Raw genomic sequence first — 19,252 nt, 5'->3', positions numbered from 1 at the left:
GTGGCAACAAAGTGTTTTGAAGCTGCCACGTAAATAATTTTAGGATATATGTTTAGCGTTTAAGGTTATATTATATGACTTATATCAATCCACCCATCGAATTTATTTATTAAATTAAATGCTTAAATTTTAATTTAATAATAGTCTATTTTACATTGGTGCGACAATATGCTAGGTGGGTTAAGTCACATATTATTTAAAAAAGTGAAGATTGGACATTTTATAAGTGAGAAGATCCATAACCTAATACCTTAAAGTTTTGAGTAAAAATATAATATCCTACTCACTTGTACTTTTGCTCTAAATTATGTAATGTTCAACTCACTTATACAATTGCTCAAAGTCTAATATGGGTGATCTTCTTATTGCTCGCTCGTGACCCACATACATATCCGTAAAGAATGTCTAAAAAAAACTCAAAAAACAGTATACTTATTTTAAGTAAAACAAAGTATAGTACTATATTTTTTTGTATGAAAAAATTTCCATTGAAATTAATAAAAAAAACATAAGAAAAATAACACAAATTTAGTGTCACTAAAATTGAAATGAATGTATTTATGAATAAACTCCTACTATTTAATAGCATAAAATGATAAAACACGTACAATTATAACATAATTAAATAACTAAAATATTTATGCACTTAGTTTTTTAACATTGACGACCAAATTATTAATGGAGTCTATAATAGATCAGAGTTGATTTGACAAAATGAATGATACAAACACTAACAAAACAAAAAAATTGAACAATACCACACAAATGACACAAAATCACAAAAACAAATACGAAGTAGAGGAAAAAAAGTGGGCGATATAGGCAACTAGGTTATAAACAAAGTTTTATGGTCCGTTTGGTTATATGAAAGAAAGTGAAAGGAAAGAAAATTACGTAAACTAATGCATGAATTTAGATTAATTTTAGTTCAAGTTCATGCATTGGTTTGCGTAATTTTTTTTCTCTCACTTTCTTTCCATATAAACAATCAGACTCTTAAAAACTCAGTTTAAGAGTTTGGTTGGGAGGGAAAAGAGAACTATGAAGTTGGAAGAGTTTTATTTTTTGACAAAATGAAGTTGGAAGAGTTAAAAAAAAAAAAAGAGATGTGTGAATTTTTCACATTATGTTAAAGAGTGGTTTTTTTTTTCACACTAATCCTCTGTTTTTTAGAAGAATTGGTCCTAGTAGAAATTAAATTCAATTTCTCTCAAATGATCCGTTCTAAGAGAAATTCATTAATTAACCACTTAATTTCAATTACTTAATTTAATACATTTTAATTTTTAAAGTATATTATGGAAACATGATTTTTTTTTAAGAATATTAGAAGTTTGAGAATTTGAGGAAATTCAGTGATAAGAACTTCGAAAGTTTGAATACAAGTAAAATTCATTAAAAATCATATTTTGATAAAAAAAAAAAAAAAACTAAGCAAAATGATTTATATATAGCTCATTGAGAATCAACCAACAAACTAACTACAAATTCTAACTAACAAACTGAATTATTATCTTAACTACAGTAAGAATTTATTTATGCTCTCAGAATATCAATGTATTAATTTTTTTGAACGGCCAACATTAATAATTAGTTATTAATATAAATATTTTTTCCCTTCACCGAGACTAGTGGCGGAATCAGGAGGGATAGCCCACCTCAACCACCACCCTTTAGTACCGGTTGAGACTTGAACTCGAAACCTTTTACATCTTAGCTATCCATCTTCCCTTTAAAATATCAATTTATTAGGATTACCATCATAGAAAGCAAGGCAAAAACATTTTTTAAATCGAGTTGACCTTGACCAAATTTAGTGTTAGTGTGACTGTGGGATATTAATTGTGTGAACCAACAATTTCCATGTTTCGGAAAATGTACAATTAATTAAGCGGCACGAAATTGTCCGGAACAACGCATCATAAATAAAAATCGAAGTGTTGTAAAATGAATGCATGTTGTAAGATTCAAATAAATAAAAAATTGAATGCATGAGACTTATTAATGAAGTTGGTGATCGACGTACGTCATTAATCTCAGATTAGGACCAACGTGTCTCATTGAAGGTCTTGTGAGTGTCCCTATTTGGCATTCTTTTCAGTGTCGATTTTAGTTCTTGCTATGTTTCATTGTAGAAATTAAGATGAATATTAATTTGTTTATTCTTATAGATAAATTAGCATAATACTATATGTAGTAAGTTGTAACAAACTAAATAAGCTAATTTAGTTGCAACAATCATCTTAATTCTGTTAATCATTCTCTATTTTTAATTACACTTTCGTACAATATTAATTTGACATTTACGTTGATTTTTTAGTAAGATATTACTCTAACTAATACAATGTATAAAGATAAATGTCTATTATATAGAAAAAAAAATTATAAAGATAAATGTCAGAGGAGTTAAAAAGAATTTGGACATATTTGGCGAGTGTTTATCCATTCCTATGTGTACGTCCTATTTTTGGGACCAACTTATACGATATACCGTACAATTTTTTAAAAATAAATATTTAGATATTGATCTTAGTTTTTTTTTTTTTTTTTATTATAAAAAATATTGATCTTAGTTTGTTTCAACCAAATATGTTTTACTTTATATAAATCTTGTGTGATTTCGTAATTATCCAAAAATCACTGTGGAAATATGATCCGACCTTATTCAAAAGGCTAAAGATGGCGCTCTTGATGCAAAAAGCATAACTTCATGCCATTATGAGGATTGGTGAAACAACCACGAAAGATGGTGCCAATAAAAAGTAAAATGTAGAATTGACTTGTCTATATATAAGTCATAGTTAATTACATGACAATAACGATATCGTCAAGTTAAATGTTTTCATTCGAATTCACACTCGAAACCTCGTAGTATATATGAATTTAAGTGATAGAAAGAAGAAAAAAAAATAAAATTCACATTGAAATCTTATTATTTGTACCGACTACAAAAGGTACCATTGACTTTTCTAATGTCTTCTACTTTGTTCAATTCAATTCTATCCTTGGTGGTGGTGGTGGTACTAATGGCTTTGACATTTCCCCTCTTTTTGAGCTTGCTTAGCTTTGATGGAAATGACCATTTCCAAGCCAAACGAGAAAAACTACACTAACAACAAATTTCTTAATTCACACCTAAAATACTAATTAATTTTTTTGTCAGATTTTCCTTATCTCGACCGAACTCTGAATTATCTGGAGTTCCACCCAAAAACTAGAGAGTGGAAAAACAAAACCACATACAAATGAACAATAACGCTACCTAAAAAGAGTAGCATTAGTTTCCTATTATATTGTTCACTACCTTTAAAGCCATAAGCCTCCTAAAAAGAGTGTCCTTCTAAATACAATAAATAATGCTATGTACGTCATCAAGCACGCATGATTGAAATATTTCCCACAAAAGCAAAGAATCTAAAGACTCAATTTTATAACAAGACAAACAATCACCAAATATGTATTCCTTAAAAAGTAGGCACTATACAATTTAAACCTTAACATTAACAAATTAAAAACAATAATTTCCAAATTTTAATTTTTTTTTCTTCACATTAATACTTTTGAATCCGTCAATTTAGTCTCTCAAATTAATCTAGAAAAACTAATATAACCAAAAAATATCTTGGTAAATAATTTAAAATTTTATTAACTTCATAAACCAAATTATCTAATCTATCTATTGGTACTAATTCTTGACTAAATTGATATGAGGGTAGAACATAGAGAAACAAATTAAGAAGAGAATAAGACCATGTTGAATTGTGTGTATACATAACAACAACATAGTCTAAACAAAATGGAAACAAAGAAGGAATTATCATTTGGATTGAGAAGTGCATCTTGAAGGAATATAACTACCATTCAAAGGATGAAATCTAAGTGTACACTCAAGTTTACAACCAAATTTAAAAGAACCAAAAGGTCCAATTCTCCATTGAGTCCTAGCATCACCTTTCAAATCAAATCCAACAATATTTCTCTTCCATGATTCATCAACTACTTCCATTTGATCAGGAGTTAAAGGTATAAAATTAGATTGAACAACATAATCCAAAACCTTGGAATTATTCTTAGGAACATCAAAAGGGTCAGCAACCATATATGCTATACCTTGTCCTTGATAGCTAAGTTTGAATTTAATATTTGAAAATGTTGCATGTGCCTTAAAATTCCCATTTTGTGCCTTCACAAATATGTTTAATTGTGTTTGTAGAAGACCAGCATAATCATATCTGAAAAGATCTAAATGAGCATGTGATATGCTTATTGTAGGTACTCTTGGATGAATTACTATGTAACCAACGAAGACTCCAACTCCTCCAATTACAACTCCTATGGCTAATATTGTGCATAGAATTGCTGCTACCCAAATTAAGAAATGTGTGTTACCATTTTGGTGAGTTACTAGTCTTTTTTTGTGTGGTCTATGATGAGGTTGAGGATTAGATTGAGATTGAAAGTGAGGATGAGATTGAGCATGATCATGATGAATAGTCTCATGATGTTCTTGGTTAATGTTATGGGGGGAAGGCATGGAGATTAATGATGTGACAAAAATTAAAATCAACCCATGTGGGGTAATTTGGGAGTTTTATTATGTTGTGAGGGTGAGAGTACTTGAGAGAGAGGTGTTTTGGGAAATGGAGAAATTTGGGTTCTTTATCTCTAATTGGTGAGAAGGTTTTGGTATCTTCTTTTCCTAGCTTTAAAGCATATGTGTCCTTGCATAGTTGCATATGCTAATTTGTTTATATGTTTTGTTAACATAGTACTAAACCTATGTATTCATTCTCCAACTAGGTTATTGGTTTGGCTATCGTTATAATCTTAAGAAGTATATAAAATGATTTTTTTTTCTTTTCTTTCTAAATTCAGTATTTGACATAAAGACCGACTAATTTGAAGGACCAATTCCACCATCCACTTGTGAGTCCGCTTTTAAAATCAGAGTTTTGTCCTGTATATACTAGCCCACCAAAATTGCATTTGGGAAAATAGAACCTAAAACCTTAAAAGAAGCGAACGTCAAATTCACAAACCAACACTGTTAGGCTAACCTAAGTGAATTTGTATAAAATGATTTTAATGCATTCTTTTAACCCTTGTATAAAACGATTCTGTTTAGGAAAAAAGTGAAACATAAAAAAAATGAGTGTATTGCAAGATGTGTTTTTCTTAACTTGTTCAAAGGATTTGTCTAATGATAAAATATAAATTTTGAGTGAATATCATTGTAGAAAAAGTAAATACCAAACTTGCATGGAAGATACTAAGTTATCAGCTCTTTTATTACTTGTTGATTTCCTGGCTTTAAAGATTTAACGTGATCATTGGATGAGGGAAATTCAATGGATCTTCTTGCTAAGTCGGTGTATTGATATTTGAATTAATAAACCATTAAACATGTTACTCGAGAATACCCATTATTCTATTTAATTTCCTGATGTTAGCAATGTATGACGGTCAAATTGGACCATTCTCTTCTCGAGACATTTTACTTTTTTTCATCATGTGGGAGTTGAATTAATTCCCTTTTACCTACTTTTATCCATATGGAGGAAAAAAACGTTTGTATTCAGCTATGAAGTTTATTTTGTACACTGCATGAGCTTCTATTTTTTTATTAATGGGGATTCTGGGTATCGATTTATATGGTTCTAATGAACCAACATTAAATTTTGAAACATTAACTAATCAATTGTATCGCGTGGCGCTCGAAATCTATTCATGAGATGGTTAGTTCTGGTGACAAAAATTTGACTTTGTAATTTAAATGCGAAACTCAAATTTTATATTTGAGACAATTGATGAATTTCCACTTATTTTAGTTGTTGTAACCATATGAATTCCAAGTATGTCAAATAATAGATTTTCTTTTGTCATCCTATTTATTTTCTAGCGTGTCCTACAAATTTATAAAAATACTTCTGTTCGCTACTTAGGTAGTAGATACACTTTAAAAACATCCCACTAAATTTATTTTTTATAACGTCCGCTACTTAAGTGACAGATGACATTTAAAAAAAAAATTATTTTTATAACATCCGTTACTTAAACAACGGAAGAGTAAATATAGAAACGAGAAGCAAGTAAGCCGGCAAAAAATATCTCGTCAAACAAATAGCAAATTCAAAGCTTAACACGTTCATTTTTCATATTTGAAACGGGCCTAAGTTGATAGCATTTCATGGTCTAGCCCAAGTTGCTTGCAAGCCTAAACAGTGATTACTCTTTTCTCCCCTGTATTTTTCTCTCCCCCCCACGTCTTTTTTTTCCCTCAAATTTCCATTTTTGTTCTTGAGTAAAAACTTTACATTATCAAGAGATATTTTTTTATAAAATATTGTGAAGTTTTGAGTAATTGGAAAAGGAAAAATTATAATTAAATAAACATATTAGTCAAAAATTAAACATAAAGTCTTTCTTCGATATAACTTATGTCTTATTTTTAAACTAAATTCCTATAATTTTCAATTCTCCAAAGGTTCACCCTAAGATGAATGTTCTCTTATTTCAACTTCCTCAAAGCCTCCGATAGCACAGTCAAAACAACCATAGATTCTCCGTCCTTACGGTGATAGAGCAAAAGAAGTCTTGAGAATTCAAGACTCCTCTTTTGCTCAAGACTTCTTTTGCTCTATGCCTCTCGGCGGTTCCTTTTAACGGTTTTGGTTTATAACTTAGAGACAAGTAATAACAATGTGATTGTCTTTATGTCATGTTTGTTACCAAAACTAGACAAAGGCAAAATCATGTGTTGATTTAGGTTCGTACATGTGTTGATTTGTACAAAAAATCCACCAAGATATTTATCACAACTTGTCAGAAAAAAGAAAAAAGAGAACCATGACTCTGACTATCACACCTCTCTCTCTCTAACTAGTGGCACCAAATTAGACAAAACCAAATTCATCACAAAATTTCCATCTTGTGTTTGACACTGATACTTTTCAGACTCATACATGCACACATAAAAACTTTTCTAGTACATTTCTCAAACCAACAACCTCAAACTCTCAGAAATCTTAACCACTAACTGCTACCATGAAACTGTCACATGCATTGGTGCGGAAACCATTCACTTCAACATCATCAATGTTAATTCAGTGTCAAAATTCTTTCTTGAGTTCTTATGGCAAAAGGGTCTCTTTGTTGGGGTATAAAAGTTATAGATTTTCAGATTTTGTTTGTAGTAGTAGTTCAGGAGCTTCTGTTTCTTCATCTGCGACGAATCCTGCGTCGCCACTTGTTGCTTCCAATTCTGGTTTTGATTCTGTTGTATCTCATCAGGAGATGCCAGGGAAGTTGGAAGGCATAGAAGAGGGAATTGAGAGGGTAAGACTAAGACTTGTGTTGAGAGTCTTGGAATTATTGGTTTATTTTTGTTATTCAATTATTAAAATGCATGGTTAATGAATACAATTGAGCATTTAATTGTTTGGTATTATCTTTGAATGATTTTGAATATGAGTTTTGATCTGTCTGATTTTGTGTGATGGATTTTGTAGATGATTTATAGATGCCGGTTTCTTGCTATTCTTGGAGTTTTTGGTTCTTTAATTGGATCATTTCTATGCTTCATCAAGGTATCAATTTCAAACTTTGTTATTTGTTTGTATGATTGTATTTGATCAAATTTACCAAATTTATTCTACTTCTCAATGAAATGTTTGTTAGAATAATGGAATGAACCATTGAATGTGGGAGGTGAGACGGTCACTTCGTCTCAGTGAGTTCCTTACTAATTCTATATTGGTTAGTAAGGGTTCCTGAAGCCAATTCTTATCAGTTGATCATCATTAACAAAAGCACACGTTTAGGGATTAATCAGGCCCAAATCCAAATTCTAATATGCTATCAGAGCTTAATTCTCCTAGATTCGTGTACATGTGTCTTGCCAATTTCATGCTCCAGATGTCTAGTTGTGTGCAATCCACGCCAATGAAATAGTTTTTAGAGTTGAGTTAGGCCTACGTCTAAATTCTAGACCGTACTCAAAGAAAGCTTCCAAAATTGAGGATCGGTCACAAGCTAGTTTGATACTAGATGAAGCAGGGGTCTGCAAAGTTACCAACATTTAGTGTTCTTAACTACATGTGAATTATACATTTTACATGCAAATTATTCAGATAAATGGTTTTGTGCTGATAAGGGTCAATTAGGTGTAACCATTCTTGATCTTATATCTATGAATTTTACTTCCAGGTCATAATTTTACATACCTCCATTCAAAAAATTAAGCAATGTTACAAACATTATGCTATATATATTCAATGAGTTTTGTTTTAATGCATTATTATTCAAATTTACATGCAGGGCTCTTCATTTGTTGCAGTGTCTTTTTTGGAATACTTTGTATTTGTAAACCGTAGTAAAGTAATGCAATTGCTGATAGAAGCTCTTGGTAAGTGTCTCCTATCTTAACACTTCTTCTATATAAAACTTTTTTCTTCCATTTGTTTCTTGTGTAAGTGTCTCATTGTTCTAAGTGGCCTTGTTTGTGTTTCTCTTCTTTCTAACTTCTATTTCATTGTTCATCTAGATGTCTATCTTTTAGGAACTGTGATGTTGGTCTTTGGAATGGGACTCTATGAGCTCTTTGTCAGTAATCTTGATAGTGCAAGCTCTCTGCCAGATCAAAATCCTTCTGATAGATCCAATCTATTTGGCTTATTTACTTTGAAGGTTAGCTTTTCAACATTCTTTTTCTTTGTCAACCTATTCCGAGTCAGTAGGACATTAGAAAAAAATAAGAAAAAGGAAAAGCTGAGTCAACAAAAGTTGATGTATTTGGTTTCAGATACATCAATTTTTATTGACCCAGTTGTCTACTTGTCTCTTATAAAAGGATCAGAGGGAGTATATTTTTAATCCTTAAGAAAAATATGAAATCATTTTCATTTAGTCGAGGAACTAAATGCAAATAAAATTTAACTAGGCAACAAAATTGTTATATTTTTAGTTATCAAAGTGTATGAAACTCATGATACTACATACTACATTATATTTTGATGTTGGTTCATTTGTTTGTTCTTTGCAGGAACGTCCAAAATGGTTGGATATAAAAACAGTGAATGAACTGAAAACCAAGGTTGGTCATGTTATAGTGATGCTGCTTTTGATTGGTTTGTTTGACAGAGGTAAGAAGGCTACTATACAAACTCCTGTGGATTTGCTTTGCTTCTGTGCTTCTGTCTTTCTTTCTTCTAGTTGTCTCTTTTTGCTATCCAAGCTCAATGAATCTAATTAAACTTTGGATACATGTTTAAATGTCATCACTCTCACCCATGAGAATGTAAGGATAAGAAGTGACATTTACTTTTATTCTGTATATATATTAGGATGAAATATAATGTATATGTCTTAGTATCTTCACTTTACTGTTTTATTGCATCTCAAAACCAAACTCCGCATTAAGAGGTGTTAAGAGTCACATATCGGATGAAATAAGGCCTATAAATATGTTTACAAGTGAGAGGCGGGTGTTTTGTATCGGTTTAAGGGTTGAGTTAGACTCAACTCCAATTGCTGCATTCAAAAGTGTTAGTCTCATATTGAATGAAATCGCTGCCATCTGATCACTCAGGTTACACTTCAGGTATCCAGTTCTAGGCGTTTGGGTTGAGTTAGACCCAACCCAAATCCTTTTTTAGATTCGGAAGTTACAGTGCTGAGATTCGTAAAATACAATCCGAATTTGTGTTTATATCGCAGAAACTCAGATTTTGGAAGTTGTGAACCAAAATGCACATTTTTCCCAGATTTCGGAAGTTGTGAAACATATTTTTGCAGTTCATTCTGTATCCAGGATCCGAAAACGGGTAACTTCGGAAAGCAGGTTCCGAAATACCCTTATATGACTCAACTCGCTAGTTTCCCTCTTCATTCAACTTTAACTATGAACATCTTTGTTTCAATTCTCTTTTTATCAGATCACTAAGGAAAGTTCAGAAATTGATATTTCAAAGCAATTGATTTTTCAAGTTTAGAAATTGATATTTCAGGTTCACAAATTGCCAAAATAGAGTATGCCATGGTTCTTGTAATCTTATTGTCAAAATCAATGGATTTTCTGAAATCTGATTGTCAAATTAGCCATGGTTCTTGTACTGTGATTGTCAAAATTATGTGACTTGTGATCTAATTTCTTAATTTTTCCACAACTTGCATAATTTTGATGCTGCCTTGATTCTTTTTGCTTATTCAACACCATTGATCTTCATTAAATAAAATAGATTAGATGGTTTCTTTGATAATTTATTTCCATCGTTTGTCCTATGTTCTATGTCCATTATATACTTTCATTTAATGTACAATGGATAACTTCAATACACCTCTTTAAACTGATCTCCCATAATCCCATTATTTAAGGTTGCAGATTATTGATATACATGATATTCTATATTCCGATTTTATATAATGTAGTTGCTCTGTTCAAATATTTTTTTGACAAACAAACTTATGACATTTCAATCATAATAATAGTGACAATACAATTAAGAATTACATCAAAAGTGTTGCAGATTATCATCCGCAAAAAGAAGGTGGCTTATGGCCGGAGCTTTGCGACATACCTTAACTCCATGTAACATGTTGTTCTGCTCAGCATGCTTTATAAGTGCCGTCATACCCTCAGCACACAATAAGAATAGATAAAGCGATAAAGGATCACCTTATCGAAGTCCTCTTCCTGCCATGATCGGTCCTACGCGCTCATCATTCATCAAGACATGATACTTGACATTAGTGACACACATTCTAATCTATTTGATCCACGTTTGAGGAAATCCCATTCTTTCCATGATACTAAAAAGGTAGCTCCAATCAACACAATCGTAAGCCTTGCTAATATCAATTTTTAAAGTTTGCCTCACCTTTGTTACCTCTTGTCTTGCACTTCAAATAATGTATAATTTCTGAAGCTACAAGCACATTATCCGTGATGGATCTCCCCGCAATAAAACCGGACTGCTCAATAGATATACATTTATTAAGGACTTGCTGTAATCTATTTGCTAACGCTTTCGACACAATCTTATATACCACATTACAAAGAGAGATGGGTCGGAGGTCTTTCATACTACGCGGTTGATCACATTTAGGGATGAGCACAATGTTGGTGTCCCCTAAATTCTCTGGAAAATAGCCAATTTTTGCAAGATGCTCTGTTCAAATATTCTTCCATTCATTGGAATTTATCCGTAAAAATATAGATTATGGGTATGTTTGGAGATATTCAAGGATATATAGTGTTTGTGTAAGCTCTTTGCAATTGGATCATATCTTTTTTTGCTTAGCAACATTCATATTCATATACCTATAAAGTAAAATCGGATCCTATCTTCCGAACCGTATTAGTTTCAGATTCTAACTTCTGAAGTTACCTTAGGGACAATTTTGTTAGTTTGGGGGGCCTAGGAACAATGCAGAGGGGTCTAAAGAACAATTTTCCACCCGCTATTTGACTACTTAAGTCATGTTTTAGATGTCCAATTCTAGATGGTTTATAAGTGAAAGGCAATCTTAAGCCAACGATAATTCATGATGGTAGTAGGCAACGCGATAATTCTTGTTTATTAGGTTCATAACTCATAAGGAGTGTCTCTCTATTTGTATTCAGGGTGTGTGTGATGGCTTATTCTCTAGCCTTTATTTGGTGTTCATGGGCCTTAGTGTTGTTTGATTGGCCTTCTATTGTAGTACGACTTTGTATGATGTTCTTTTAAGTCCGACATAATAGGATGGAACTTCTGCAACCTTTCATAGAAGGCAATTAGAGTTTTCGCAGCTCATGTTAGGTTTGGGCATATTCAATAAAATTCTACTTATTGGACAAAAATTTATTGTAGTTATTGCATTTAGTAAATCGAAAGTGTTTGATGAAAATTGCACGTAACTTACATTTGGTCTGATTAGCTAAAGTTAGAATGCTAGTTGTTCGATCTTTTTCTAATAGTTTAGATTTGATGATGATGATTGTCGGAATTTTTTTTTTGTCAAAATTGTCAATTGGATCTTTAACCTTTTAAACTATTTTTTAAAATGAAAAAGCAAATATTATTGAATTAAAATAAAAGTCATTCCAACTGTGTAATGCATGTAACACGTGCAAAATTAAGACCGACATAAATATGCAGAAAAATACATAAAACCAATACAAATAACAAAGTAAATGTAGAAAGTTATATTAATCACAATTTTTAAGTTAAATATATTTTAAATTAATAGTACTTTTAATTAATCACAGTTTATGTTACAGTTTGGATTATAGATGAGTCCATATTTGGTCCTGCTATGCTATTACTATTTACCGACCATGATTATGAATTTGGTTATGCTATGTAGCCGTGTGGAGGTTATTAGTCTTTTTTTTTTTTTTTTTCATTTCACGTTTTTTTCTTTTCTCTTTTTAAATCATCACCGTATATTTTTTTTTATTCTGATTCAGATCTTCACCATTGGTTTGTTGTGCCATAGTGAAATACTGACTATTTACTCTTTGCGTTTCTTCCACTTTAATATTTTTTTAGTAGTAGTACATATATATAATAGGATTTGGATTTCTCTAATTTTTTCTCTCAATGTTGTCTCTCATTTTCTTAATTCAAGGGTTGGTAAATCACAAAGAGAAAAAAAAAATTTAAGTTGAGAGAGAAGAAAAGCGATTGAATGGTTAGGATTACTAAAACATGACCAACATGAGAGGAAAAAAAAACACGGAGAAGATCCAAATCCCATATAATATCTATAAATATTTGGATGAATATAAATTTATTTTAATAATATTGTAAATAGTTAGAGATGTATCTTTTTGTTTTTGTATAGTAGCAATGTACTCTGTAAGTTTGCACAATTATCTTTTATTTTTACGAATTTATGCAAAAAAGATGGAAGGAAATAAAGGAGAAAAGTACAAAAGAAAATATAAAAAAAAAAATAATTGATCAAATAAATTATTATACTTGTGGTATTAATATATTCCAATAAGTTGGTGTTATGCATGTAATAAGTAGTTGCGGGAGTTTCTAGTGATCGATATGCATGACTCCGAGAGTCATATTTCATATATGAGAATGAGAGAATTGTGTATGATTTATTAATATTAAAATTTATTTTTTTTAATTTAAACTTCATACTTGGTTGGTGTTGTCATGCATATCATTGATTGATGGTATTCTTGGTGATCAATATGTATAAAATATAAGGAAAAACAAATTGAGTATTATTAAAATTGATGAGGACAAATTAAGATTTTGTAGTAGTATTTCATTTTAATATATGGTTAGTAGACTTACTGAAATCTTTAACTATCTATGAGCCGATTGTAGCATTAACGCTTTTATTTGTGAATCATTGTTTAATCTTTTACAAAAAAAAAAAATAGTTTAGAAACCCGTGTATTTGCACGGATCTATTTAATTTTAATCGATATTTAAATTTGTCATGAAGAAAATTTATTTAGAAAAAATTACTTAAAAATTTATTATAAAATATTTTTAAAATATAAGTTAAACTATTGTGGGCTCACGACATACCTTAACTCCATGTAAGATATGAGGAGTGCTAGCAACACACTCTTTAACAAACACACTCTAACACACTTTTTTCTATTGGTCAAAATTTATATGGGTCCCATAAAAGTTATATAGGTCCACATTTTTTTATGGGACCCATGTGAATTTCAACCAATAAAAGAGAGTGTGTTGGAGTGTGTTTGTTAAGAGAGTGTGTTGCTAGCATTATTCGTAAGATATTGTTCTGCTCAGCAAGATTGAAGAGTACCTTTTTCTGATTGCTGTATTACACTACTAAATTTGAACAATATATCAATCTCACTCTGGGGAGAATCTGACTTGTAAAGAAATTTTTGGTAAACCTAGTTTTATCCTTTAAAGGAAAGTGCTGTAGTGGATGCTGGATTTCTTTAATTAATTTTAGTCCTTCGTAAATGTGGCTGCTTCTCTTTTCGGATTGGTGTTCTCTCCCTTTTCTTGCGATCGGAAGGGGTTAAAACTACTTCATGTCAGAACTGACCCCCAAACCAGATTAAATCGGCAGTAAAAACAAAAAAAATTAAAAATCACACAAAAATCCAGTTTCTTGCTTTCAAATTTCAATCTATTTGATTTGACTCTTTTGCAATGAATTTGAATATCCCTTATACTGATTCTAATAATTTTTCTTTGCTTATAAAGAAAAAGAGTTGGCACACTCTGTTTTTGTGGTGAATGTTTAGTATAGAATTTTTGGGTGACTCGACTGAAAGTGGGTTATGCCTCCGGACCTTTTCACTATTTTCTCCGTCGTTTTTAATAATATATATTCGGTTTTAGGTTTGATCCTCATCGATAATATTGTAAATTAAAAAAATAAATAAAATTTGACATTAAGTTGTACGCGTGATCTGAACGTTGCGATTAAGATCAAATTCATTAATAGTAATAATCTTTTATGAGTAGATGACTAAACTCTTTCTTAGATATTAGTAGTATTTTGCACTTGCCTTTTGGTTGTCTATTACTCACTCTCGCTCTGTTTCATAGTAAATTACTCATTTGTAAAAATATGGACCGGATCCATTGTAGTTAAAAAAAATCCACAATTTTATGCATTAATTAATTTCAACTGTTGATTTAAAATTGAACGGTTGACATTACAACTAGATTAAAGTATAATTAAATAATTTTCACCACTAAATCATGATTGGGCGGTTAAAATCCCCTACCTAAAATTGAATTTTACTTATATTTTATAGTGGAATGTGACTTTCAAGTCAACATCTCTCGCATTGCATGCATGATAATAATGAATACACTAATACTTGATCATGGCGATTTAATAAAAACATCATTCTCTTTCATGATCATTTATATATTTTTCTTAATCCGTATCTTAGAAATGAGTATTGGGTCTAACTCATCCTTACAAAACCGGCTTGTAAGGTGAAGATTGTCTCTAATATATAAACACTTAGTCAGACCATCTCTCAATCGATGTGAGACTCTTAATAGTAAAATGATCAAATGGATCACTTAAGATTTTTTCTTTCGGTGAACTTCTATATCTTTCTACTGTTTCTTCATGATAGAATATTTTTCAGGTGAATCAGATGGTGCTTGATTGTGTGGTGATTGTCATTCGTGTTTGATATGTGATCGTCAATAAATGGTTCACTTATCTTATATGAGTTTTTAACTTCACACATGGTGTTGTACAAAATTAGAGTACTCCCTTGTGTTATATATACTCTCACCGTTTCAAAATATAAGAGAAAATTTGTTAAAGAAAGTTATTGTATTTAGTCTAACTTTTTAACTAAATATATCAATTTTCTTTAACCAATTTTTTCTTATATTTTGGGACGGAGAAAAGTTATTGTATTTAGTCTAACTTTTTAACTAAATATATCAATTTTCTTTAACCAATTTTTTCTTATATTTTGTGACGGAGGAATATATATTCTATTTGACACTTGTCATTAAAAACAACATTAATTAGTACAGATGCTGTCAGTAATACCTAAAACTATGGTGTCCACCTAGACCCTCACAAAGTCCACCTGGCTTGCCCAACCACCTCCATGTCAGCATGGAACAACCTCTCCACCAAGATAGGGTAAAATTACTACCCTACCCACTATCTAAGGGTGATATCTTGGCAGTCCATCTTATTGGGCCTTGGCAAGTCCAACCCAATAAGATGGACCTTTGGCCCAGAGCTGGGGGCTATATAAGCTCTCCTATACAGGAGAGCTAGGTAACATTATTCATTCTCTCATTTACTTTCTCTCTCTAGTATCTCTCTTGCTCTCTTTCCTTGTCTGACTTTGGCATCGGAGCACCTGTAGGTACAACCCCCCCTCCGTGGATCAGCTGCTCGACCCGCCGTCAACCACCTGCTCAACGGACTGCTAACTGGCCATCTACCTGTTCTGATCAACAGTTAAGATCAGTGGCGCCGTCTGCGGAAAACTGAGTTCTCCCCTTCTTTATTTCGAGCACGAAACTAAAGAACAAAACCAATCAATCACTCATGGCCAGTTCATCACAATTCAACAACAATGACATTGAGGACGTGAATACCGCCGTCCAGACATCTCCCCGGAACACTGTTTTGTCCCCCGTTCGCATTACTGACCTCCAGGCCCTCCCCGAGACTGACTCCAGGGACGGGCAGGACCTTTCCTGGGCTTCCGAGGACGGCGACCTGGTCGTCTTAACGGAGAAACAGTTGGGGAAGCAACCACAGTCCGCGCAGGGAAAAACAGCAGATACTGATCTATCCACAGCTTCAGTGACCAACGCTGATCTAGCAGCACTCGTCGCTGCTCTAAAACAGACTACCGAGGCTCTGCAAGGACAAAATCGCAGGATGGATGAACAAAACAAAAGACTTGAACGCTTGGAGAGAAACCAACATAACTCAAGGAAAAGCTCTCCCCCGCGGAGACCACCTGCTTCCCAATCCCCTCCCCGGCAGGAGCTTGTCAAACAACGACGCCCTGCCTTGGAACGAATTGAGCAGCCCAGCAAAAAAAGAGACTATGTTTCTCCTCCTCGCGAGGGCATTGCCTCCCCAAATGGCAAAAAAGGAAAAATTGTTGACCGAGCAGAACCACACCGTCACTCCCCTCAAGGACTTACTACAATGGCTAGACGAGGACAGTCTACAAGTCGAGGATATCAATCTGATCATTATTCTCGCAGCCCAACTCCTACTCACCATGACAATTCCCCTGCACGGAGATCCCAGGAAAGTGACGAGGAGGACCCTCGTTGTCCCTTAACTCGTGACATCCTGCGAGCACCTATTCCAAAGGGATTTGAAAGACCTCCTCCCCTTCCTGCTTATGATGGACTAACTGACCCTGACGACCACATTGCATCCATCAATGCTACTCTGGACTTCCTTAGAGTCAGCGGAGCAATCAGGTGCAGGCTCTTCCCAACTTCCCTAAGAAAAGGAGCTATGGCATGGTACCACAGTCTAGCTCCTCAATCTGTGTCTTCGTGGAGAGATCTAGCCGATCAATTTTGCAGGCACTTCACTGCCTCTCGGAAGCAACCAAAAACCGAGGCAGTGTTGGGCGCCATTTTCCAAGGTGATAATGAATCCCTTCGCAACTTTATTGAGAGATTCAACAAAGAGGCCATTCAGGTGGACACAACTGACGATATGAAGAAGTACCTGCTCCAACGCGGTCTTCGCCCGAACAGTGACTTCGCAAAAGCTGTTGGAATTGAAAAACCACGTACTTTAGATGACCTCCTCCTCAAATCTCAAGCTTACATACAGTATGAGGAGCAGCAGGCAGCGGATGCAGCTCGTTATGGGCGAGCAGGCAATACCCATTCTGCTCCTCAATCTCATCAAGAGCAGTCAAACTGAGGAGGAGGAGGAGGAGGAAGAAGAAGAAACGAAAGGCCAAGAGAGCCCCGAGGACCTCCAAGTACATTCAGCAACTACACTCCCCTTAGCAAAACCAGGGATGAAATTTTCAAGGAATGTAACTCAGCCGAATTCACAAAAGTGGGAATTAAGTTCCCAAGACAAACACCTCTCAAACCTGGTCAAGACAAGAACAAATATTGCAAGTACCACAAGAGCTATGGCCACTTGACTGAGGACTGCATTCAGCTGAAGGATGCCATCGAAATATTGGTCAGATATGGACAGTTGAAGCAATACGTCAAAAGAAGCAACACTCCCCGACCAGAAGCTGCTGGAACCAGCACAGTTGAAGAAGCTCCACCTGAAAAAACCGGGCACAAGCCAGTCGCCCTCTCCATTTCCCGTCCAGAGGATTTTTCCATCCCTGATTATCTAGAAGACAATTACATTGCCCCCACTTTGCAGGAATGGGAAACTTTTGCTGAAGCTATGGTCATATCCGGTGGGGGATTTGACAAGCACTCTGTTGGCTCAATTAAAAGAAAATTTGAAGAACTCATTGATGCCTCTTCCAACATGAGTGCAACCCTGGACAAAGCAAAAGGACAATCAAAGCCCCTATCATTCTACATGGAAGAGCTGCCCGGAGGAGCTGCAAACTCCCAGATTCCCCTGCTCATCAGGGTCGATATGGGAAATATGGATGTTCGGCGAGTATTGGTCGACCAGGGAAGCTCCTGCGACATTATGTACGCCCAGCTCTTCAAAACTTTACAGCTGGACGAAACTTACTTGACTCCTTACTTGGGATCTGATCTGACAGGGTTCAACGGAGCAACTACCAAGCCGTGGGGGTATGTCGACCTCTTGGTCACCTTCGGTTCCCAGGAAACAGCTAAGACAATTAAAGTCAAATTCCTGGTCGTCGACTGCCCTTCCCTATACCAATGCATCCTGGGCAGGACTGCCATAGCAGACTTGGTAGCTGTGCCCTCCACTGCCCACCTAAAGATGAAGTACTACACCCACAAGGGGCAGGTCGCCACTTTGCATGGGGACATCGAAGCTGCAAGGAGATGCTTCAATGCATCCTCTAAGGGAAACGAGTACATTGGAGAAGCTCCCGAAGCCAAGAAAACCAAAACTCCAACATCTTCACCCGCACCAAACATCAGCTCAATCGACCTGGACAGCCGCATATCCAAGAAAGAAAACAAGGAGGAGAAGAAACTACGCAAGGAAAACAAAGAAGAGGACAAAGCTAGCAAAGAGCACCATCGTCCAATTCCCGATGGCGAGTTCGAGCTGGTCCCATTCGGCGAAGATCCGAGCAAGGGTGTGAAGATTGGGACAGGGCTCCCCGACCTGGCTAGGAAGCAGCTGAAGGCCTGCCTAAGAGAGAACGCTGACCTGTTCGCCTGGCACGCATCTGAAATGCCCGGGCTCGACCCCAACGTGGCCTGTCACCAGCTGACCATCGACCCTTCTGCTAGGGCTATAGTACAACGTAGGCGTAGGCAGTCTCCCGAGAAAGCGGAGGCTGCAGAAAAAGCTGTAAAAGACCTCCTAGAGGCAAATTTTATTTCGGAGGCCAGGTATACTACCTGGTTGTCCAATGTTGTACTCGTCAAAAAATCTAATGGAAAATGGAGAATGTGTTGCGACTATACCGACCTCAATAGGGCTTGCCCTAAAGATTCTTATCCTTTACCCTGCATTGATAAATTAGTTGATAATTCTTCTGGCTTTAAATTATTATCTTTTATGGATGCATATTCAGGATACAACCAAATTCCAATGGCAGTGGCGGACAGGGAAAAAACAGCCTTCATGACTGAGTCGGGCAACTATTACTACAACG

The 19,252-nt window shown here is 34.4% G+C and overlaps 2 protein-coding genes across 2 annotated transcripts; one reads left to right on the top strand and one right to left on the bottom strand.

Moving 5' to 3' along the window:
* Nucleotides 1-3,797: 3,797 nt before the first annotated feature.
* LOC123907486 lies at nt 3,798-4,704 on the bottom strand. The gene has a single exon (XM_045957785.1). It carries the CDS (start codon nt 4,532-4,534, stop codon nt 3,818-3,820), a length of 717 nt encoding a protein of 238 aa, XP_045813741.1. The 5' UTR covers nt 4,535-4,704; the 3' UTR covers nt 3,798-3,817.
* Nucleotides 4,705-6,816: 2,112 nt separating this feature from the next.
* LOC123907485 lies at nt 6,817-9,375 on the top strand. Its single transcript, XM_045957784.1, has 5 exons — nt 6,817-7,335; nt 7,509-7,586; nt 8,317-8,404; nt 8,543-8,685; nt 9,041-9,375. The coding sequence occupies exons 1-5, from the start codon at nt 7,045-7,047 to the stop codon at nt 9,248-9,250; spliced, it is 810 nt and encodes a 269-aa protein (XP_045813740.1). The 5' UTR covers nt 6,817-7,044; the 3' UTR covers nt 9,251-9,375.
* The last annotated feature ends 9,877 nt before the right edge of the window (nt 9,376-19,252 follow it).

The sequence above is a fragment of the Trifolium pratense genome, linkage group LG2 (assembly GCF_020283565.1).
Source record: "Trifolium pratense cultivar HEN17-A07 linkage group LG2, ARS_RC_1.1, whole genome shotgun sequence".
Classification (NCBI taxonomy): Eukaryota; Viridiplantae; Streptophyta; class Magnoliopsida; order Fabales; family Fabaceae; genus Trifolium; species Trifolium pratense.
The sequence above is the reverse complement of the archived record's forward strand: the minus strand, read 5'-3'. Positions and strand labels throughout refer to the sequence as shown.

Coding starts and splice junctions, on each gene's coding strand:
- LOC123907485 (XM_045957784.1), top strand. CDS start 7,045: ATGAAACTGTCACATGCATTGGTGCGGAAACCATTCACTTCAACATCA. Junction 7,587..8,316: donor CATTTCTATGCTTCATCAAG/GTATCAATTTCA, acceptor ATTTACATGCAG/GGCTCTTCATTTGTTGCAGT. Junction 8,405..8,542: donor ATTGCTGATAGAAGCTCTTG/GTAAGTGTCTCC, acceptor TTGTTCATCTAG/ATGTCTATCTTTTAGGAACT.
- LOC123907486 (XM_045957785.1), bottom strand. CDS start 4,534: ATGCCTTCCCCCCATAACATTAACCAAGAACATCATGAGACTATTCAT.